The sequence below is a fragment of the Chionomys nivalis genome, chromosome 19 (genome assembly GCF_950005125.1).
Source record: "Chionomys nivalis chromosome 19, mChiNiv1.1, whole genome shotgun sequence".
In the NCBI taxonomy this organism is placed as follows: domain Eukaryota; kingdom Metazoa; phylum Chordata; class Mammalia; order Rodentia; family Cricetidae; genus Chionomys; species Chionomys nivalis.
Genome location: NC_080104.1, coordinates 31,780,303 through 31,804,159, shown reverse-complemented (window position 1 = coordinate 31,804,159; position 23,857 = coordinate 31,780,303). Strand labels below are relative to the sequence as shown.

General features: G+C 44.6%; 1 protein-coding gene across 1 annotated transcript in view; it reads right to left on the bottom strand.

Annotated features, from left to right (window-relative positions):
* The window catches only part of Vwa3b (von Willebrand factor A domain containing 3B), a 156,790-nt gene extending 151,958 nt beyond the window's left edge, over window positions 1–4,832 (bottom strand). Inside the window, exon 1 of the mRNA XM_057751290.1 lies at window positions 4,703–4,832. Coding sequence (XP_057607273.1) covers window positions 4,703–4,817 — 115 coding nt within the window. The 5' untranslated portion in view covers window positions 4,818–4,832. The remainder of the gene's footprint in view (window positions 1–4,702) is intronic.
* Window positions 4,833–23,857: the final 19,025 nt, after the last annotated feature.

Sequence of the window (23,857 nt, the reverse complement as noted above, 5' to 3'; positions counted from 1 at the left end):
TCATCTTCAAACACTTCAGAGATGCACAGAATGTGGCATTTAAGATATTTTTAATAGAACATCCCCATTGTCTCAGTGTGTGGGTGCACCCCTCGCGGTCCTAAGTTCCTTGCTCGTGCTCTGTCTCCTGCTCATGATTTGGACCTTGAGATTTCAGTCCGGTGCTCCAATGTGGGTCTTTGTCTCTGTCTCCTTTCATCGCCTAAATGTTTTTCTTTGGGTTCACCTTCTTAATTAGCTTCTCTAGGACCACGCATAATAGGCTCAACGTCCCCTATTCATGGCTAGAAACCAAATATGAGTGAGTACATCCCATGTTCCTCTTTTTGGGTCTGGCTCACCTCACTCAGGATAGTGGTTTCTATTTCCGTCCATTTGCCTGCAAAATCAGGAAGTCATTGTTTTTTACTGCTGAGTAGTACTCTAATATGTATATATTCCATACTTTCTTCATCCATTCTTCCATTGAAGGGCATCTAGGTTGTTTCCAGGTTCTGGCTATTACAAACAATGCTGCTATGAACATAGTTGAGCATATACTTTTGTTGTACTGGCCTGGGTCTGAAAAAGCATGGGATAAAACCGGACTTGCTGAACATAATGGACAATGAGGACTACTGAGAACTCAAGAACAATGGCAATGGGTTTTTGATCCTACTGCACATACTGGCTTTGTGGGAGCCTAGGCAGTTTGGATGCTCACCTTACTAGACCTGGATGGAGGTGGGTGGTCCTTGGACTTCCCACAGGGCAGAGAACCCAGTTTACTCTTAGGGATGATGAGGGAGGGGGACTTAATGAGGGAGGGGGACTTGATGGGGGAGGGGGAGAAAAATGGGAGGTGGTGGCGGGGAGAAGGCAGAAATCTTTAATAAATAAATAAACAATAAAAAGGAAAAAAAGATATTTTTAATAACCTAGGTTCTTCTTTTTTATGGCAACGAGACATGTCTGCTCCTGGCAGCACCAATCTACTTCAGAGAAGACAATGGGCATCGAAGAAACTTCACATAGAGTTTACTTTCTTTGTGGCAAAGTAAACCACTTGGCAAGAAAGTGTTCTTGCCTCAACTGCTGACAGTATGCTGTCCTAATTGGACAAGCAGGACACAAAAGAAAATAATTGCCAAACATTGTCAAGGCAAGAATAGACATTCCTTCAGAATATCCTGCTTCACAGAAAAGTCTATTGGATGTGCTAGGCCTGTAGGCCAAAGATAAATGTCCAATGTTGCAGAGAAACTTTGGGTCACTGTCCAGGTAGCCAGCTGTTTCTGTCATCTCTCACATTTTTGGAAGTCACTTCTCACACTTCCTGCTTACTCAATTAATATTATTTTCTTCTTGGGTCTCTGAGGGAGTTGAAGACTAGATAGTTATAGTTTTCCTTGTTTACCAGCTGCAGAAAGCAAGTTATAGTAGAAAGTAAGTTAGGTACAGGACTTTGGACTCATCAAGATAGGATAGATATATTTTCTCTGAATTTATCAAATGCAAATGGACTAGACATTATTGATGTATTTATTGCCTTATATACTCTATATAGTTATTGTACTTATTATATATAGTTTTCTTATATTAGTTGTAGCCTTCTTTTTTATTTTGGACAAAAAGGGAAAATGTAGTGATATTTTATTGTATTTTAATAAATAAGGCTTGCCAGAAGATCAGAGAGTTAAACAGCCCCACTGGTCAGCCTTAACGACCAGACAGTGGTGACACACACCTTTAATCCCAACACTAAAGAGGAATATAAAATGGGAGGAGACAGTTCTGAGACACAGTCTCATTCTGAGATTCCTGAAGGCAGGATCACTATTTCATACTGAGGTAGAGTTAAGAGCCAGTGGCTGGCTGTTTGACTTTTCTGACCTCCAGGTTGAACCTCAATATCTGCCTCTGGGTTTTTATTGATCGTGTTACACCTACTAATTGGAATTATCCTAAGGGTATACCCTTCACGTACCATGTTACAGATGTGTTGTAGAAGGCACTTCTTGTGCAGTGGGCTATCCCTCACACTGGTTCCCAGGCCCCATGTTTCAGTAAAACCTCAAGTCAATGCAGCATCCAAAGAAATACAAATGAAAATACTCTCACACATTTTATTCTGCCAAGGGGTGGCAAGTGGATATTACTGAGATATAAGAACCAACAAGACAATGAGAACGTTTAGAAATAGATGCCTCTGGACTGGTGAGATGGATCAGCAGTGACCATGCTTGTTCTCCCCTGAGACAACCTGAGTTGGATCCCCAGAACCCACTTGGGAAAAAGAGAAAGCCAAGACCCACAAGTTGTCCTCTGACCTCCACATATGCACACTCACAACCTCCCAGGGACATATGCTCACAATGAATAAACAAATAAATTCATATTTTAAAGCTAAAAATTAAAAAAATAAAAACCAGCCAGGCAGTGGTGGTGCCCTGGTCTACAAGAGCTAGTTCCAGAACAGGCTCTAAAGCTACAAAGAAACTCTGTCTCAAAAAACAAAAAATAAAGTAAAATAAAATAAAAACCATAAGCCATTAGGCCCCCTGAAGGAAAAATGCACTTTCTTCCTAAGACAGCACACAGCTCCTGTCTTAATCAATAAAGCAATTACTTCAATCAATCTCAAAGGGGATTGTAAATCCCAGAGGATAATTAAGACCTCTGCTGTGGAGTGAATAAAGAAAAGCAATTTCTACCTTTTCATTACAAAGAATTAAATTGGGCCTGAGACAATGACTCTGTTGGTAAAGTGTTTGCCAAACAAACACGAGGGCTTGAGTTCTAATCTTCAGCACTGGGCAAGGCATGGGGCTCAGTGGTGCACACCTTTAATCCCAGCACTGGGGAGGCAGAGACAGCTGGTTCTGCAGAGCTCACAGGCCACAAGCTTAGCCAAATACAGGAGCTCCAGATTCAATGAGCGCTCCTGTCTTTAAAAAAAAAAAAAAAAAAAAAAAAAAAAAAAAAAGTAAAGTAGAGGTCTGGAGAGATGGCTCAGCCACCAAACCTGGAGACCTGAGCTCAATCTCCAGAACCCACATGATGAAAGGAGAGAACTCACCCCCATGGCTTCTCTTCTGATTGCCACACCCCACCACCCTGCTAAATAAATTATATACTTTTTGAGACAGGACCTGGTGTGGGGGGGTCCTTCTGTCTATGTGTTGCTTTAATTGGTTAATGAATAAAGAACTGCTTTGAGCCTATGGCAAGGGTAGAACAGAACTTGGCAGGAAAAGCCACACTGTACACTGGGAGAAAGAAGGGCAGAGTCAGAGAGAAGCCATGGAGCCACATAGAGTCAGACATGCCAAAATTTTGCTGGTAAGCCACTGCTACATGGCAATACACAGATTAATGGAGATGGATTAAATTAATATGTAAGAGTTAGCCAATAAGAAGCCAAAGCTAATGGGCCAAGCAGTGATTTAATTTAATTAATACAGTTTCTGTGTGATTATTTCTGGTCTAAGATAGACAGGCGGCCAGAAACTAACAAGCAGCCTTCCACTATAGGGCCTCATTATGCAGTCCATGATGACCTGGAACTCTCTACGTAGACCAGGCTGGCCTCAAACTCACAGAGATCTGCCTGCCTCTGCCTCCCAAGTATAGGGATTAAAGGCGTGCTCCACCATACCCAGAAAAAATTAATTAATTAATTAAAATGGAGAGTCAAGACACCATATGAAGTATTATCCCCACACACACACACACACATATACACATGTGTAACACACATATACACACAACTCCCCCAAACACAAAGAATGACACTAATGGGCTTAGAAGAGGGCTCACTGCTTAGAGTGCTTGCTGCATAAGGACAAGGTCTTGAGTTTCAATGACCCCCAGAACCCAAGTGAAAAAGCTGGTGTGTCTGAACAAACCTATAATTCCAGTTGTTTTAATTGCTGCAACAAAACACCTTGACCAAATAGAAGTTGAGAAGGGAAGGATTTATTGGGCTTACACTCCCATATTGTAGTCCATCACTGAAGGAAGCCAGGACAGGAACTCAAACAGGGCAGGAACCTGGAGGCAGGAGCTGATGCAGAGGTCCTGGAGGGTTGCTGCTTAGTGGTTTGTTCCCCTTGCTTGCTTTGCCTGCTTTCTTATAGAACCCAGGACCACCAGCCTAGAGACAGCATCACCCCCAATGGGCTAGGCCCTCTGTCCATCAATCATTAGCTATGAAAATACCTTACAGCAAACTCTCATGGAGGCATTGCCTCAACTTAGGTTTCCTCCTTTCAGATAAATCTAGTTTGGGTCAAGTTGACATGAGACTAGCCAGTGCACCAGTGTTGAGGGTGGGAAAGAGAGGAGACCAAAAGATTGCCGGAAGTTAATGGCTAACCTGGAAATCTGTGAACTCCAGGCTCAGGTGAGAGACCCTGTGTTGAAGAAATAAGGTGTACAGAAATAGAGGGCACCATCCTCTTCTGGCCTACACACACGTGCATATACACACATATGCATACAACATGCATGCACACATACACGCAAATGAAGTGAAGCAGCCTTAATATTGAATCTAATCTATGTAGTTCTAGTTGTATTTCTATGTGAAGTGCATAGATTGTGGTGGAGCATGTGCAAGCATTTCCCCCTGGCAGGGATTTAGAATCCAAGCAAGTGCAGAGGCCTATGGCTTCTCAGGAGCAGAGGTAGGATCCCTGAAGGCCGCCTGTGCGTACTGTACCTTCGCACTGTGGGAATCCAATCTGGGACAAGATCTGCTTCAAGCTCAGCTTCTTGCTCTTAAGCCCATGCAGCTGAAGCCATTGCTCAGATGAAATAAGACTCTGCTCCGCCATGCCTATCGTGCTTGGTGTTGTGCTGTCTCTCCAGCTTCTGCGGCTATTGCTCCAGGACAACAGAGGAAGACGATCCTGATTCCTCCATCTCTAAGCCAAGACCTGGGTCACGAGGGACTTCCTGCAAGGGAAATGGTCAAACTCAGGGGTCCTGAAAACATGGTGGGGTAATGTAGGAAATCCTTCTGTGAATGTGTTTCTTTTATTGGTTAATGAATAAAGAATCTGTATTGGCCTGTGATAGGGCAGAGTAGAGCTGGGGGTGGGGGACAACACTAAACTGAATGCTGGGAGAAAGAAGGCAGAGTCAAGAGACGCCATGTAGCTGCCAGAGGGAAAAGACGTCAGCTGCCAACTGAAACCTTGCCGGTAGGCCACAAGCCTCATGGTAAAATATAAAATAATGGAAACGGGTTAATTCTAGATGTAAGAGCTAGCTAGCAATATGCTTAAGCTATTGGCCAAACAGTATGGCAAATAATATAGTTTCTATGTGATTATTTCAGGAATCTGAAGGCCAGGAAATGAACAAGCAGCCTCCCACAACAGGGTGGGGACCTAACATCAACATCACCACTGACTTACTCTAAAACACAGTATTTACCCATTAAGATTACAGTATATATGCATACTACCAGGTGGTAGCCATAAATTATATATCTACATATATGTGTGCTATGAAACATCTCAAAAGATTAACGCTAATGTGCAGTTTTTGCCTTTTCCATAGTGTTTCAGTTTTTGCATTATTTGAACATTTCTAAAACGGGATTTATTTTTATAATTAGAAAAACACAGGACTCACTCTCCCACTTAGGAAGATGAGCACGGTCCCTGGAAGCCATTTTACACAGCTGCATGCTAATTATATTCACACATTGACACAGACTATTTTGAACCCAAGGATAAAGAAGATTAAAAACAAACAAAACAAAACCCTGAAGTGGACTAGCCATCTGGGAGGTGAGGGCGGACAACAGCTCAGCCCCACTGGAACTCACAGATCTACACCCCGAATGCTTTGTTTTCTGGGGCTTCACGCTAAAATTGGACTTCATCGTTCTGGCTGGCGGAACCAGCTGTTCTGGGATCAACTGGACTCAAAGCAATATGCGCCGTATTAAACTCATCTCAACTGGCCTAAATATAGCTAGTGTACACAGGAGGAAGAGACTGCCCAGATCGTAATACAATCTTAACCTGCTCACCACAACTGGGCAGAACCTACTACTGGGAGCAAGTGTAACCTTGTGAGGCCAGAGTTCACCGATTGTATCAGTAACTGGGTGGCAGCTAGAAGGTCCTAAATACTATGTAGCCAGTGTTCAGTGTTTAAGAATGGTCTCTCAAGAACATGAAGCCTCTTCAATAACAAATAGATTCCCCTTTCCAATTTCTAAAACTGGATTTCTAGGAACTGAAATCCAGTTCCTAGATGACTTCACTGTTAAGTGTGATTGTTACACATCATGAGGATGGGAGTTCAGATCTAACTACCCTCATGACAGGCTGAGGATGTCCCCCATGCGTACTCACATATACTTACAGACACACGTACACACATGTACATACATGTGAAAATAAATCTTTAAAACATATATAGAAATAAAAAATAAATGAAGCTCAATTTCTTCAAAGTCTTAGTGTTACGACATGGAAAGTTAGCCAAGTCCAAAAATCAAGTGGCCCCAAGCCAGGAACACTTTGACAAAAGAAATTGGAAGCATGAATAGTAAACACTTCTCTGACACATACAGTGTAGTATACATTCTCAACAGCCTTATGAGGTGGATGGCTCAGTGGGTAAGAAAACATTCTGCTCTTCCAGAGGATCTGAGTCCGGTTCCCAGCACCCACACTGGACAGTGCACAACTGCCTTTAACTTCAGTTCTAAGGGATCTGACACCCTCTTCTGGCCTCCAGGACCAGTGCACTCATGTGCAGGAATCTACACTCTGGCACATCTGTATACATGTAATATTTAATCTAAATTTTAAGAAAATCAACCCAAACAACCTTCCAAGACAGATATGACTCTCATTCTCATGTTACTGATGAGGAAACCAAGACAGGGAGATTTGAGAGAGCGGCTTACCATCTCACAGCTAGTGGGAGAACTGACAAAGGGTCTGGTTTGGGGCCTTTGGCTCTGGAGTCTGTGTTCTGTGACTTTTATTATGATAGGAACAAGCACTCCAGCAGCTTCCATTTGAAATCAGCCTTGAGGCTGAGCCCTTTGTTTTGAGCTCTGCTCTTGAACACAGCAGTTACAAGGTGTTAACAACCCTGCCTGTAGCTGAGGAATCAGAAGCCTTGAGAATTTCAAGAGCTTTTTCACAGGTTCTGCTATAGCCAGGGAGCAACAGAAGCAACATTCAAAGACATTTCTTAGCCACCTGGTTACCATTAGAAGGAGGTGTATTCTAGTATGACTTCCCCTGTCCTCAGGCAGAGAGCACTAACCTTGATTCTCAAGGCACAGGCTCAGCTCTTAAGCCATGAAAGATAACAATTCCATGACAAGGTTTTTGCGAATTTGTGTTATCCTTAGAGGGTCACTTCCAATGGTCTCCAAATCTGTACGACTGGGGAGACTCTTACCTTATGAGAACAAGGTTACAAGACTCATTTTGGATACATAACAAGATGACTTAAAGAGTATCACGGCACAGGGAAATGTTAAAATCAAAATTCAGTGTGAGCCAGGAGTGGTGTCATGTGCCTATAATGCCAGCACTCGGGAGACTTGGGCAGGAGGATTGAGATTTGGGTGCCAGTTGAAATACATAATGAGACCGTGTCTCAAGAACAAAACAAAAAATCAAACAAAAAATTCCTAACAAACTTCAGCAGAAGCCTGTCCTGTTACTACAGCAACCGACTCCGCCCCTCTAGAATAACACACCTGCATGACACGGTAACTGGAGGCTGCTGCCAAGAACAACTGTGCCAAAGTTTGCATTGTGTGTGTACAAGCACTCAGCATTTTGGAAAGAACTAACATAAAAATAAAATATCTAAAAGTTGTTATTCTAGCAACTGTTTTTGTTTCAAGATACACTTTTTACTCAAAGCACTTTGTGTGTGTGTGTGTATACATGTTGTATAGTGTGTATGTACATGATGTACGGTGTGCATGCTCACATGATGTATGGTGTGTGTATGTATATACATGTTGTATAATGTGTATATGTGTACATGATATATGGTGTGTCTGTACATGTACATGATGTATTGTGTGTATATGATATATGGTGTGTGCGTATGTGCGTGTGCATGTGCATGTGTGTGTGTGTGTGTGTGTGTGTGTGTGAATGCATATGGAAACCAGAGGCCAAAGTTGGTGTCTTCATAAATCTCCCCTTACTGTTTGAGACAGGGTCTCTCGCTGGGCCCTGAGTGCACCAACTGGCTAGACTGGTTAGCCGTGGAACTCGAGGAACTCTGCCTCCCAAGGCTGGAGTTGCAGGTGGTGCCACTGCACCTGGATTCTTACGTGGGCGTGGGTGCTGAGGATCCAAACTCGGATGCTTATCTTCCAACAGCAAGCATTGTCCTAACTGAGCCACCTCCTCAGCCCCTCCAAGGATTTTCCTAATCCCTGCTGCCCAATCACACTGGGCTGTGAAGTCGAGAAGAAATCAGAGAGCGTGGAACCAAGGGCAGGCCACTATGCTTGAAGCTGCTTTTGGAGATCTGTCCACAGAGATGGCAACTGAAGATCTTGCCCTGGTTGTTCCTATAGAAACAAGAGAAACTAAGGAGCATGATCCGGCTGTTTCATCAAGTCCGGCTCATCTCTCACTTCCCAGAAGCACAGTCACCTCCTCTGTCCTTCTCACTGGGGAGGTACTGACTCGCCTTGGGTCCTAAAGGGAGGGCTTTTACACAAACCGGCCTAATAAGGGTTTCTCACATACACTCACAACCTTAAAAGCCAGGAAGAAGGGCCACGCCTTTGCTTTTTAAGCCAAGGGGAAAGATTCTTTAATTTGCTTGAATTTTCATGAAGTTTAAAAGGACACATGCTTGGATCCTTTGCACAGCGACTGAATCCTCCCACATTATTACAACACATGTCCCAGCCCCTTTGGGGCTCGGGAGAATTTTTGTACAGTTGATTTTTTTTTTTTTTTTTAAAGATGTGACTGGCTCTGTCGGATCTGAGAAGCTGTGTGAGTCATTCCAACTCAGATCTTCACCCTGGGGTTTTATAGCCTGAGAATACCTGGAGAGAAAGGGGCTGGAAGTGAAATTGAGCCAGAGAAAATGAGGAAAGAAGAAGAGAGAAAGCACTCCCAGCAGGGGAGTGAAGGGCTGGCTGGCTGTCAGAGCCGGGAAGGCTGCAGGGGCACAGGCTTAACAAGCACCCTTCCTACACAGCCCACCCACTTTCCTCTCCACGATCATAGCCATTGTCCAGTGCGGAGTCTTACCCTTCAGCACCTGTGCCAAGAGTGTCTGCCTTCTGAGTCTATAGGTCATGATCCTAGAGAAGCTAAGTAATAAGGGGAACCCTAAGAAAAACCATATATAGGTCCACCTGGAAAGTCGAAATAGACAAGATTGCCTGATACAATTGGGAGCATGTGGGTGGGGGGAGAAGGGAGGGTGGAAGGGGAAGAGGAGGGGAGAAGGGGAGGGGTGAGGAGAACTTGAAGGAGTGTGTTGTAAGGAGTCGCTTCTTTGTTCCTGACTGCTCAGACTCCCGAAATAATCTCACAGAAACCATATTATTTACAATACTCTTTGACCAATAGCTTAAGCGTATATCTGGATAACTCACATCTTAAATTAACCCATCTTCATTAATCTGTGTATCACCACGAGGCTGTGACTAACCGGGTAAGCAGGGCTACATGACTTTTCCTTGACTCCGCCTCCTGTCTTCCAGCATTCAGTTTAGTTTTCCCTGCCTAGATCTACTCTACCCTATCACAGGCCTAAGACAGTTTCTTTATTAACCAATGGTATTCACAGCGTACAGAGAGGAATCCCACATCAGGAATTGGATAGTCGAGATGGAGGAAGGACAGAGAAGGGAACAAGGAAAGAGATACCTTGATTGAGGGGGCCATTATAGGGTTAGCAAGAAACCTGACTCTAGAGAAATTCCCAGGAATCCACAAGGATGACCCCAGCTAAGACCTTAAGGAATGGGGGGGGCTCAAACTTGACCTATAGTTAGACTGATGAATATCTTAAATGTCACCATAGAACCTTCATCCAGCAACTGATGGAAACAGAGGCAGAGACCCACAGCAGAGCACTGGACTGAGCTCCCAAAGTCCAGCTGAAGAGTGAAAGGAATGAGAATATGAGCAAAGAGGTCAAGACCATGATGGATACACTCACTGAAACAGTCTACCTGAGCTAATGGGAGCTCACCAACTCCAGATGGACAGGGAAGAAACAAGCATAGGACCAAATAGTCCCTCTGAATGTGGTTGACAGTTACATGACTGGGGCAGACTGAGGGGCCACTGGCAGTGGCACCAGAATTTATCCCTACTGTACGTACTGGCTTTTTGGGATCCTATTCTCTTTGGATGGATACCTTGCTCAGTTTAGATATAGTAGGGAGGCCGTTGGACCTTCCCCAAAGCAATGTGCCTTACCCTCTCTGAGGATTGGATAGGGGTGGAGTGGGAGAGTATATGGAGGGAATGGGAGGAGGGGAGGGAGTGGGAACTTGGATTGGTATGTATAATGAAAAGAGGTAGTTTGCTCTCTTTTTTAAAAAAATAAATAATTTTTTTAAAAAAGAGGGGTCTGCCTTCACTGTACCTCTGAGACTGCTCTGAGCAACTCTTAAAAGTCAAGCTTTTTAAAATTTTTTTGTGTGTCTATCTATCTGTCTGTCACATGTATGAAGATGCCCTTGGAAACTCTGGAGCCACAATTATAGATTGAGAACCAAAACTGGGTTATCTGGAAGAACAGTGACTCTTTTTAACCTTTGAGCCACCTCTCTAGCCCCAAAGCCTAGTTTTCACTATGAGGCTTCTTCCTTGTGGTCTCAGACACAGGCCTGTCCTCTCTAGGCTAAACGCAAGTTCGATGACTACAGGGACAGACTATATACGAGTTCTCCCAGAACATTGTTATGCAACATGCACTACATATAATGTTGAGTTAAATCACTCACAGCAACTGAGAAAATCCTGACTGTCTTCAAACAAGGCAAAACAGGTTCTAGGAAAGTTATGATCAGGAAACAACCACCTTCTTAAACATCAACACACTCTTTCCTGGGTGTGATTATACTGTTTGTTTAGTATAATTGCTCGGGAGTTTCCTCTGAGGCAGGGAATCCCAAAGGTCAGAATATATCACTCTACAATGTGGGATAATTTGTTACTGGTAGTAGGGTTTTTGTGGGTTTTGTTTTTTGGTGTTTTGAGACAGGGTCTAGCTATGTAGCTCAGGCCAGCCTTGAATTTATGATATCCCCTGCCCCAGCATCCTGAGGACTGGGATTACAAAGATATACTAGTACCTCTGGCTGGCCTCAGTTTTAAAAATTGGAATTGTCTAATGAGCCATAGAGTTCAGAAAAAAGAGAGAAGGATTTTCTGAGTGTAGGAAGGGAATGACAGCATGAAACCATGGTCAGGCAAAGCTCCTGGGTAAACAGAAAGATTAAGATGGTCAAAACCTGTAATCCCAACACTCGAGAGTCTGAAGCAGGAGGACTGTGAGCTTGAAGTCAGCCTAGGGCTAAACACATACCCCTGCACACATGGCGGCATGGGGGATGGTTTGCACAAATCCAAAAGGCTCAACCGAAAAGAATAAGGGCCCTTCTGTGTCTGCTGCTGGTCTTCTGCCCACAGTGAAAAGCCAAGAGCTACTCCATTGCTGCCCATGCCTTGACAAGAGTTTAATTTAGACTCTATTAATTTAAGTTAGACCCTTGGTAAACATTATGATCAACAACTCTGAACTTCCTTTATCTTTACTAGTTCCTAAAAAAAGGAAATCTGGGCTGGGATGAGGGGGGTTTGTTGTGGGAGTTCTGAACTCTGATTCTTCTGGGAAGAAAGGAAGCTGGGATAATGTTTCATGGTGCATCCCCATGTACAATTCTTAACAGTCCCCCATCTTTCTGCCCTTAAAAGGCAAATCTTGCCTAAGCACATCGCCTAGGATAAACGTGGGCAGAGTTAAGGAGATTGAAATAGTCTGTCCCACTTATTGAGAGAACAGGACCAAGAACTGAACATCTAAGAGTCTGAGTGCTTCGATGAGAAGGAAAGAAATGGCGAGCTCCCAAGAAGATGAAAGGAACGACTACATGAAGTTAAACGTCCATATGAAAAAGAGAAAGCAATGTGTGGGTGATCACCCCAGAAGAATTGAACTGGAAGCAAGCAGAGGCTTTCCCCAGACTGAAAGTTGAGCTTTTGCTCAAGATCACATTGGATTTGGGCTGTTAGTTTTGGTCACTGCTTCTTAGAAATAAGTTTCTACCGTGCTGATTAGCGTGCTCCACCCTCCGATTACCGTTAGCCTGTGGATAGACATGCATTAATGAGCCTGTTACATCAAGGGACTGAGGTGCCGCAGGGAGTGAGGATGGCGAAAGTCCTCTGTGTAAGAAGGGCTGATACATGTTTGCGAGCCTGACCCTGAAAACCAGCCCAGTTATCAAATGAATGAGAACTGGCCACTGCGCCTTTTCAGCAGTGTAGGAACTTAGAGACTGCAACCTTGTTTTTCCCTACACACACCGGTTGGAAACCTGGAAGGTTCTGGCCTGGAAAGAAGGTGTCCAGCACTTACTAGGTAATCTGTCAGTTGCAAAGCCAGGCGGGTCGCGTTCAGCAGCGTCCCCCCCACCCTCCAGGGCCTCGCTGACCCGAACAGGTGGGCGCGGCCAGCGCCCCACTGCTGGACAAGGCTGTGACTCCCGCTGGCGCTGGCAAAGGGTCCCGTCCCGGGGCGCAGGGTTGCAGGAATCCAATCTCTGTTGACGACCGCATCGCTACGGTTGCCAGGACACCGCCAATACGGCGAGGCTCGGGATACGGCCCCGCCCACCGCTGAGCCCTGCAGGAGCTGGGGGCTGCAAGGAAGGTGTGGGACCTTCAGGGACAATCAGGGGCCACAGAACAGACACAGGCTCTAAGGCTCGTCCTCTATGGCTGACCCTGGGAAAGTTGACAGTGGCGAATATTAAGAATTAGGCTAACAAACAAATCAAAGATAGGCAGAAGTACAGGCAGAACAGAAGGGAGCTAAGGGAAGAAGATAGGCAGAAGCAGGAGACGCTGACTGCTGAAGATAGTCTATTCCCCCACATTACATCAGGCAGATCACCCAGCTTGCGTCTTTCGTTTTGATTTCCCCCTCGGCGTTATAAAGAGATCTTTTCTTTGCTACGCAGTAGAGGGAAAAAAAATGTGGAGTTGGAGCAATTCATAATATGTGCTCAGTTTATGGGGTATGAGTCTAACAGAGATAAAGGGGCAACTCTGGGTGAAAGAACTGCCATGGAGAGAGAGAGAGAGAGAGAGAGAGAGAGAGAGAGAGAGAGAGAAGAGAGAGAGAGAGAGAGAGAGAGAGAGAGAGAGAGAGAGAGAGAGAGAGAGATTGTGAATGAAGAATGAAAACTCCTGAAAAGAAGCTGTGTCTCCCCAGGCTGATTGACAGATTAGATTTTCAGTTCTGTGGAGGCGCTGGAATGTTGCAGGTCTAGAAGTTAGTTGCCTTATCTTGGGTTAGTTCTAGCCCCTGGGGACAGCCATTCCTTGCTACCTGTGTTGGAACTAACGTCTTGTGATCCTTTTAGAATCTATTAATCTAGCAGACAACCAGCCTCCCTTAATCCAAAACTAAGAATGTCAGGTTGCATCTTGAGCCTACAGGAAAGCTTCCCCCGTCTCACTGTCCCTGCCTCTGATGGATCCGCCAATGTATTTCATATTGGCCTTGATTTATGACTTTCTTTGTTCTGTAAAACTATAAGAGCTTCATGAAACGGCTTCCACTTTGGGACATGGAATTTTGGGTAAACTAAAGCTCTGTTCCCAGGCCATGGCCACTCAAAACGGCCCCAGAATAAACTCTTACTCCCTTTAAGATGAGAGTTGAGGGTTTTGCATAGCTACGGGTACTATTGCTGTAGGGACTGTCTTCTCCACTCTCCTTAACGATGCTTTAGCTTTGCCTTACAGACCTACAAATGACTCAAAATGGGTCGCTTTGATTCTTCAAACACTTGCTCAGAAAATTGTGCTTATGGAAATCTGTTAAGAAAAGGTTCCACAAGCAAGTACTGCCTTAATGTTTGGATATTAAATTATGCTTTAGATTTTAAATCTGAAGAGCTAGGCAGATCGTTGACATTTTATAAACATACTGTTAATCCTACCGGTTGAAAAAAAGACCACTACCACAATTTAAAGCCTTAATTAAATACTTGGCCAGGTGGATGGACTCTGGCCAGGTTCATTTCTGGGTTCCCAGAAAATGGCCACGAGTCACATTTTGCAGAGGCTTGAAAAGGTCACCCCACAGGGTCACTGTATTTTTCATCAGGTTCAACCGGGGCAAGTACACATTCTGATGTATTTCCTGCCCACATAACTCTCACCCACACGTGTTCAAGCATGTCTGGTGTAGTTGGGTCAAAAAAAAAAACTGTTAGAGGAACGTGTGATTTGCTATCTCCCGCAAACAACAGCCTCCAGCATTTCAGGAACTGTCTGTCCTTGAGCAAGGGGCTTGCTGAACAGAGGCATTTATTTTATTTCAAGGATCTCTTAGGCATGATAATTAAAACTTAAAACATCACTTTGGCTCTCACAATACATACATACATACATGGTTGTTTATTTGTGTGTGTGTGTGTGTGTGTGTGTGTGTGGTAGACATGTGTATGGAAGTCAGAGGACAACTTTTGAGAATTGGTTCTTTTCTTCCAGTGTATGGTTTGGGGATGGGGCTGAATTCAGGCTGTTGAGTGTGATAGCAAGCAGCTTTACCTGCCAAGCCACATTGATGGCTCCATTTCTTGGTTTTTGGGTCAAGGATGTAATAAAAGATAACTAACGCTGGAAATCACGCTGTCTCCCGTAGAGAAGTCTACTGTATCCTTAGGGGTTCAGTTTTTTTCTTCACGTTTTATTGCCTTCGTAATTTAAAAAGTAGCGAAAGGTTTGATTCTAAAGCACAAATCATCCTCCTGTAGAATTATTAGATCCCATACCTTTGGCTACACAAATAACAGCTTCTATTCACCCCACCAAAACCGAAACAAAGTCAAACAATTACATCAGTCACATTTGCCAATGCCACAATCAGTCTGCTGTCCACACCCTGCAAGGGCTGTGGGGGTGACAGGAGCAGGTAGCCCAGTGTCCTACCCCTGTAATCTCAACAAGCAGGTCCCTCTGCACCTCCACCCCATGCTCCCCACCACCACCCAGTTCCTGGGACACTCGCCACAGCCACACAAGTCACTGTGGTAGACTGGGGCCCATTAGAGCCACACGACTATAACACACATTCTGATGAAATTGGTAGACATTACTTAAATTGTAGAAAGCCAAAGGTGAAAAAGTTCAAGGTCGTCTTGTCTAACTGTTCTGATGCCTGCAATCTGGTTGGCTACAGGTGGATTGTGTCCCTTTTCTTTGGAGAATCACTGGGGACAGGGTATTCCTTCAACAGTGCCACACCATAGCTCTGAACTTGGACAGATTTGATTTGGACTTACGTTTTGACAAATAGCTGGTGGCCTGCCTTCAACCAGCAACTGACCACTGTCACAGAATACCTGTAACTGTGCGTTCCTGAAGTAATGCAATGCCTAACGTGCTGAGTTGACCATCCATAGTCCAGATCACACTTCCAGATCATCCTTCTTCCCTACTGCCCCCAATCCCAGTCCTCCAAGAGAGACTAGCCCTTAGAGGCCTCTCTCTCTGAGCAAAGACGCCTTTACTCAAGCCACCCTCTTCATGTCTGTGGATTGGCACAGTTTGGGAGTAGCAACCCATTGGCTCCTGCATAGAAGTCTTCCCGTGGAAACCCAGGCCTGCCCACCTGCCCCACCTGCCCAGCCTCAGAGCTCAGCTAGTCAGTACCAAACTCTCAGTGACTGCCTTCTGACCATGACAACCCGCCTACCCTGGTTATTTGACCTTTGAGTTGTTTACTTTTCCGGTTGCATGGCTTTCCTTCTTTTTTACAGCAGTCAGTCCCCGACACTGCTTTTGGACTCATGGCTTTAATTAGAACCCTTCGTAGGGATGAGAGGATGATAAATGAAATGAAGGGGGAAATTCAACTTTACAAACCCAGTGGAAGCAGAAAATATTAATTTGAGGGATCTGTGCATGTGTATGAGGAAGAAACTGAAAAGAATTAAAATAGAAGCACAAACCTGAAGGGAAGCAGGTTTGGGGGACACAAAGGACTCCATCAAGGGGCCAGCCCTGCTGGGTCTTTGCTAGAACTCTTGGGGAGGGGGCACTTTGACTTTCAGAGCCGGCCTTGAGAGACTCAGCAGGGGTGTGGGAGGGTGGAGTCCAGACATTGGTTCTGTGCCCGTTTCTCCATTTCAGAGTAGATTCCATTCCCAATAAACCCGCTGCCATAAATTGAAAATATCATAAGTTGGGAATACATTTGATCTACCGAGCTGACCAGAAAACATAGCAACCCAGTTCACTGTAGAGTGTTGAATTCCTTTTATGCTGGTGGGGTTGGCAGTGAACTGAGGCTCTCCCTGTCTGTTGTTGTCCGGTACCGGAAGGAAAGCCCAGAAAAAAGATTCAAATTCCCAGTCCACCGTACCGTTCCTACTCAGTGCACTTGACTTTTGTTGCTTAGGAAAGTTGAAAAAAAAATCAAACATCAACCATCATAAATCTGGGGACGGCTGTGCTGTAATGTTGAGTTCAGTGTTCATTACTGGGGAAGAAAATGGGTTCCAGGCTCTGGCCAGTTCTTCTCTCAAACACAGCTCATAGGCACCCGCCATCCATCTTTGACAGTTACAGAGTTCATTTCTACTTGAGGGAATTAACATTATGAATAATAGCTATAATTTGTTGATCGGCAAACAGCATTTTAAGTACTTTAAATCCATTAGCTCACTTAATACTGAGAAAATGTCCACAGGGGATTGGGGGGACAAGATGGTCCTCATTTTATAGAGACATAAGAAGGGGCTGAGACAGAAGAATAAGCACATTCCTCCTCCTTATCATTTTTTCCTTTTAAGACAGGATCTCAGGCTATCCTTGACCACACCATCTACTCAAACTCAAAATCCTCCCGCCTCAGCTTCCAGAGTGCTGGCTACACTTCAGTCTTAAATGACATGAAACTATTCCGCTTCCTGTTTGCCTTTTGCCACTTCCTTACTAACAACACCTTTGAGATGCCCAGTTGCTTTTACACAGATCTGGAGCAGCTTAGCCACGTCACACAGAAACAGCAGACTAAGAACGGAACAGAATACAACCTGGTAAAGGTTGTTACCTGCAATGAGGTTTTGATTACATGGAAATGATAAGTATGAAGGACTTGAGTCTTGCTTGGTCTGGTCAGCCGCTTCCTGTGGTTCTCGAGAGATGGACACACACCATGGGACTATACGGCCTTTTCTTCTTAGGAGCCTCTGTGCAAGGTCACCTGGTGACCCTGTGAGGGCACAGGACGTGGGCAAAAGGGTAGAGCTTCTTTCTCAGCCTCCGGTGCTCAAGTCCTCTCAGACATCCCTTTCTGAGCCGGAACTGGGCCATGCTGCTCGTGCGGGAGCCGGAGAGACGAGGAGAGAGCCTCCCCACCCCAATCTAGGGTGAATTCGAATATAATTAATAATAAGAGGAGAATTTCTAAGCTAGGTAGAAAGAAACCTTGTTTTTTGAATTATTCTTCTATAATGTTGACATCCGGTGTCTTCCTCAGTGGCTCCATGTCTTAGTCATGGTTGTCACTGATATCATGAAACACCATGACCAAAACAACTTGGTTTTTTATTGGGGGGGGGGTACAAAATAGGGTTTCTCTATAGCTTTGAAACCTGTCCTTGAACTAGCTCTGTAGACCAGGCTGGCCTCCAACTCACAGTGATCCGCCTGCCTCTGTCTCTGCCTCCCAAGTGCTGGGATTAAAGGTGTGCTCCACCACCGCCCAGCCAACCAAAGCAACTTGGAAAGGAAAGGGTTTATTCGACTTATGCTTCCACATCGCAGTTCATCATCAAAGGAAGTGAAGCTAGGAGCTAAACAGGGCAGGAACCTGGAGGCAGGAGCTGATGCAGACAGAGGCCACGTAAGAGTGCATGCGCTCCACGGCCTGCTTTCTCGTAGAACCCAGGATCACCAGCTCAGGGGTGGCTCCACCCACAATGGACCGCCCCCCCCCCCCCCCCATCAATCACCAATAAAGAAAATGCCCTACAGCCCAATCTTATGGAGGCATTTTCTCAACAGAGGCTCCCTCCTTTCCAATGACTCTAGTTTGGGTTAAGTTGACAGAAAACTAGCCCGCACACTCTTGACTTTGTTTATTGAGACAAGGCCTCTCAGTGAACCAGGAGCTCACCAATTCATGTAGTTACACTGGCTCTGACCAGCAAGTCTCTTCCCGCCTCTGTCACCTCCCCCCACACACTAGGATCACAGGCAAAGGCTACCATGCCCATCTTTTGTGGGAGCCTCATGCTCCCTTGGCAAGTGCTTTACCAACAGTGCCATCTATCCATCCTCAGATGACTTCTCTTTAAAGGATGGTTTAAAGAGGCAATATCTCATGCTCATTGATAAGATTTTGGGAGACACTCTCTGCAGAAAGACCGGGAGGCGGTGGTGCACGCGTTCAATCCCAGCACTCAGGAGGTAGAGGCAGGCGGATATCTGTGAGTTCGGGGCCTGCCTGGTCTACAGAGCTAGTTCCAGGACAAGCTCCAAAGCTACAGAGAAACCCTGTCTTGGAAAAAAATAAAAATAAAAAATAAAAAGACCCGTCTTCTCAGTGAGAAGGAGAGTGTCAGCTGTGAGGATAAAATGGCACCAGATCAGAGACAGCTGTGATCCCTGATTGCTGGAGTAGGCAATCCAGAAACAGACTGCATCAGACAGTGGATGTGAGTTCCTTTCATGCTCACAGAGAGGCCCCCAATCCTAGTCCTCTAAGTCAGCAGCTCTCAGCCTGTGGGTCTTGGCCCCTTTGGGAATCCACAGGGGCCACCTAAGACCATGGAAAAACATAAATATTTACATTAAGATTCATAACTAGCAAAATTACAGTTATGAAGTCGCAACAGAAATAACTTTATGGTTGGGGGTCACCACAACACGAGGGGCTGTATTAAAGGGTCGCAGCACTAGGAAGGTTGAGAACCCCTGGCCTAAGCCATCTGAGAACCCGGGTTCCTTCTTCCTCTACATCTCCCATCTCTATCAATGACTTTAAGGAGACAGGAAGCTGAGGGGTGACAGGTGGGAGGGGTTCGTGTTCACAGGGCAGACTTAAAAGAGGCCTTTGTGACTTTCACTTATGAGCCCTTGGCTACGTTCAGTCCCAGTGCCGCTCTTCCAGCTAGGGAGACAGGGCTATGAAGTCTGTGGGCCTAGGAAGAAGAGAGAAATGTGTGAATCTGCAGAAGGCCTTGCCCCCACACCATCTCACCTGGACTTCCCCGACTTACTCACAGGTTAACTGAGTACTTGAAACCGAGTGACCTCAGCGCCACCAGCCGAATCTATTAATAGCCATGTGCAGACAGCGATCTAGTCAAGGGGGCTGTGCGTAACCGTATCACATATGTTTCCTCTCAAGTGCACTCAGGCTGGCTAACCTTATGTGATTTAAGTTAGGAAAATGTGGGTGTTAGAGAGAAAACAGTTCTTATCTGTGAAAGCTCGTGTGGACGAGTTGTAATCAGCAGATAGAGGTTAGCTGTTCTCTAAATACTTTCTTGTGCTACAACAGAACACCTGAGACGGAACAATGCATGAAGGAAAGGGGTTTGTTAAGTTCATACGTCTGGAGGCAGGAAGGCTCATGGAGGTCAGAGGACAGCTTCGCGGATTGGCTCTCACCCTCCACCTTGTTGAGGCCAGGTCTCTCTTTTCTGTCACTACACTAAGAACTCCAGGCAAACTGGTCAAAGAACGTCCAAATTATTCTCCCAGGGGAGTGTTAGGATCAGGAAGTACTCTACCATGTCAGAATCTGGGGTTTTCCTGTGGGGTCCACAGTGATGCTCAGGTTGTCTGTCAGGCCTATATGTTAGTTTTCAATCACTGAGCCGTATCCCCAGCCCTGTAAATAATTAAAACACACACACACACAAAAGAGATATGTTTTAGGGAAAGGGAAAAGCATCGCTCTCATTCAGATATAAAAGTGAAGACATTCAGAGATTTTATTAAACACATCACATGAAGGAGTCAGACAAATGTCAGAATCCTTTAAAAGAACAAGCAAACGAACAACACAGAGTAATTCGAACTTGCTGTCTCCAGGGCCGCAGTCTTCAGGTCGTGGATATCAGAGGGTAGAAAATTATGCCGACATTTTCTGCACACACCATTGACATCTAAACTTGAACTAGACATGGCCTTGCCCTTCCTCTATGGGTCTGAGGCTCTGGGGTCTTTGCCATGCGTAGCTCACGTCAACAGCAAACATCCACTCGGGACTGCACTCACTCAGGGCTTTCTCTGTTCCCTACGTGACCTGAGTATGTGAATGGACAGAGACTGAATATCCATACAGTGTTCTCTAACACAAGGCTTCTTAAACATTTTCCACCACGACCCCTTTTCAATTATGCAATTTTTACACAACTCCTGAGGAACATAAGTATAAACAATAGGCATGCAAATCAAACACTTTACCTATAACACACCATAAAGATTTTTTCTAAATCTTCGTGTGTGTATGTGTGTGTGTGTGCGTGTGTATGTGTGTGTGTGTAGCATTTATTAAAGACAAAGGCAAACATGCATACTTAGGAGTTGGACATGTTTACTTTCACAGGAATCTTGGCTGAATATTGGATATCACAAGGTGTCTTTTTTTTGTTTGTTTGTTTGACTGTTTGGTTTGGTTTGACTTGATACTTTTGAGATAGGGAAGTGGGGGCGGTCTCAGATAATCAAGGTTGGCCTTGAATTCCTGATGCCCCTGCCTCCACGTCCCAAGTGATGGGATTGCAGGTAAGCACCACCATGCTTGGTTCATAGACCATTTTCAATGGTTTTCATAATTAATCAGTATATATTGTATATTAATCAATTATATACCCAGCAGTGATGATCATGTCATTTCATCTCAGCGTGTAGCATAAAATAGCAGAAGCATGTTTAGGACCATTTTAAAAATTCTGTACTAAGCCCAGGTCAAACTTCACTTAATGATTTTTTTAATGAAACACAAGTGAGAATCTCAAATAGCAATTTTAACATTAAAACAACAGAACACAATGCCCTCAAAGGTATTTGATACTTACAAGTTGAGGAATGACGGTAGAAAAATATTAGGAAGTCCTTTTTCCCATAATTCAACCATTATTTTTCTAGAGAAACTGAAAACTTTGTATAAACGGTAAAAAAAAAATTCTGAAATTCATAACACACTTTAGGTTCAAATCTTACACGGTAAGCTGACGTGGGCAGAGCCAAGTGCACATGTGTGTTCAAAACCAAGGTTGCAACAAAGTAATGTGAAGTGAGGCAGGAAAGCCCTTCCAGAAACAACTCAGACTGATTTCAGCTTTGATTCTGTGTTAATTTTTGGCTATTGGCGTGTTCAGAAACTCTTTACCATTATCACATTTTTTATGGTCACCGCATTCAGCTACCGAAGTCCACATGGGGGGGGGGGGCTTGAACCATAGATTTGGAAGCCATGAGCAAGCAGATAATTTCCATGTTTCTTAGCTGTGTACGGTTGTCCAGATTTGTATTAATAATCCCCACGGATGAGTCTGACAATAAGAAAAAGTTAACATTGGGATGCAGAGTTTTCTACTAAAGTCTTTAAGGCCACCTTGTACCTGAAGGCTGGAAGATGGATGAGCTGGATAAAGCATGAAGTTCTGCATGCTACTTTGTTGGCTACTTCCCAACTGAACTGGTTAACAAGCAGACAAACTCTTGAACAAGAGAGGCTAAGCTAGAATTTGCTTTCTTCCCACAATCAGACTGGTTTCATTTCCCTGAGCAGGAAGAATAGTTACAGTTGAGCTGGGTGTGGTTGCACACATCTGAATGGCTGGTTTGATCCTGTGCAGATCTTGTATAGGTCACCACTGTGTCTGTGAGCTCTTGTGTGCAACAGCCATGTCATGTCCAGACAATAGCATTTATAACTTTTTCCCCCATCCTCTGCCTCTTCCATTCTTTCTGCCTCCTCTTCCATGATGTTCCCTGAGCCTTTGGGGGTGATGTCAATGTCCTGCCTAAGGCTGAGCCAAGGCCCCAGCACTAGCTGAGAAACTATTTGTGACGCTGGTAAGTTCCCCCATGCTCCAGTTGGTCACCTCACCCTCAGGTACACATGGGCAGCACTAATTGGACTCAATTGGTTAAAATAAATGCATAAACAAAAAATTATAACAGGAAAACATGAAGTTGCAAAGAAGATGTAATGAGTGGTTCTGGGGGGATTTGGAGTTGGGGAGAGGGGTGGATCTGACTAAGATACGTTATATGAAAATTTCGAGAATAAATAAAAATTAAAATTTAATAAATAAAATAAAAAAGCAAAAAAAAAATGAAAAGGAAGAAGGACGGGTGTTGCCAGCTTAAGGAACAGACTGGACATGGAGGTGCATCTCTGTAACCCAGCATTGAGGAGGTAGCAGCAGGAGGATGGGGTGCCTGGACTGTGCAATGTTGGAACTGGGTCTCTCACTAAACCCGAGGCTCACTGATTGTCTACACTGACTGGTAAGTGAGATCCCAGTATCCTCTTGTCTCGGTCTTTCAGTGCTTGCATTAGAGGTGGGAGCCATCGCCCCTGGCTTTTCACGTTGGTATTAGGGATCCAAACTCAGGTCCTTATTTTGCACAGCAAGCCCTTTACCCACCAAGCCATTTCCCCAAGCCAAGAAACTTTTATAATAAAATAAGAGTAAAGCAAGACTTCATCATCTTATGATCATTGAACATGTAATAGTTAGGAGATAGTGAATGAAAGTGCTCAGAGCTTTCCTGCACTATTTTGCAACTTCCTGTGACATTGTAATTTTTTAAATAAATTTTTTTTGAAGAATAAATTAAAGTTCAACACTGAGAGAGACATCCATGGATACCACTCTTCCCTGTCCAGCACCATCTGGAAAATCATCTGTATGAGACAGGGACAAGAAAAGGTAGAGTCAAGACTAGAACCAGTACATCTGCCAGAAAGCATCATACCCAGGAACTTAGGTTCTGAAACCAAAATAGCCTGCACAGGGCGGGGCGTGGAGAACTCATAGCTGGTAGGAGTCAATCTTAGCAGATGGGCTCGTCTTTTTCCTGAGTTTCAGGCCTCTAATTTGTAGGGTTTGTATCTTCCAATATCAAGATAGCAGTGGCGGAGGGCCAGGGTCAATGCCAACTTTCTGGCTTTGATAGTGAACCGCAGTTATACGTGGTGTCTCCCCGGGGAACAGAGGGAACAACACAGGGAACTCATCCTAACTTTTGTAACTTCTGGGAGTCTACAACTATTTAAAAATAAAAGCTGAAAAGAAGAGCAATGGAAAGCATGGTTGAGCTGCATTTATAGAGTTGGCCTTGGAGCTTTTTCTGACTGTGTCTTGCTCCCAAAGAGGCAGGGTTATGATTACTGACAACCGGATCCACTGCAAAGAATGTGAGTCACTGAGAAGTTAGAGTATCGTTCCTTCTAAGGACAGATGGACTTCCTCCATGATGTCTCAAGCATCCTAGACGTTTTGACAAGTGCTTTTTCTACCCCCTAGAGAAAGGCAAAGCCAAGCGAGGCCTTCCTTCCTTCTGTGGATAATGATCAAAATGAGTTTCCAGGAATGGAAAGGCCATTGTTGTTCCTATTCTTTCTG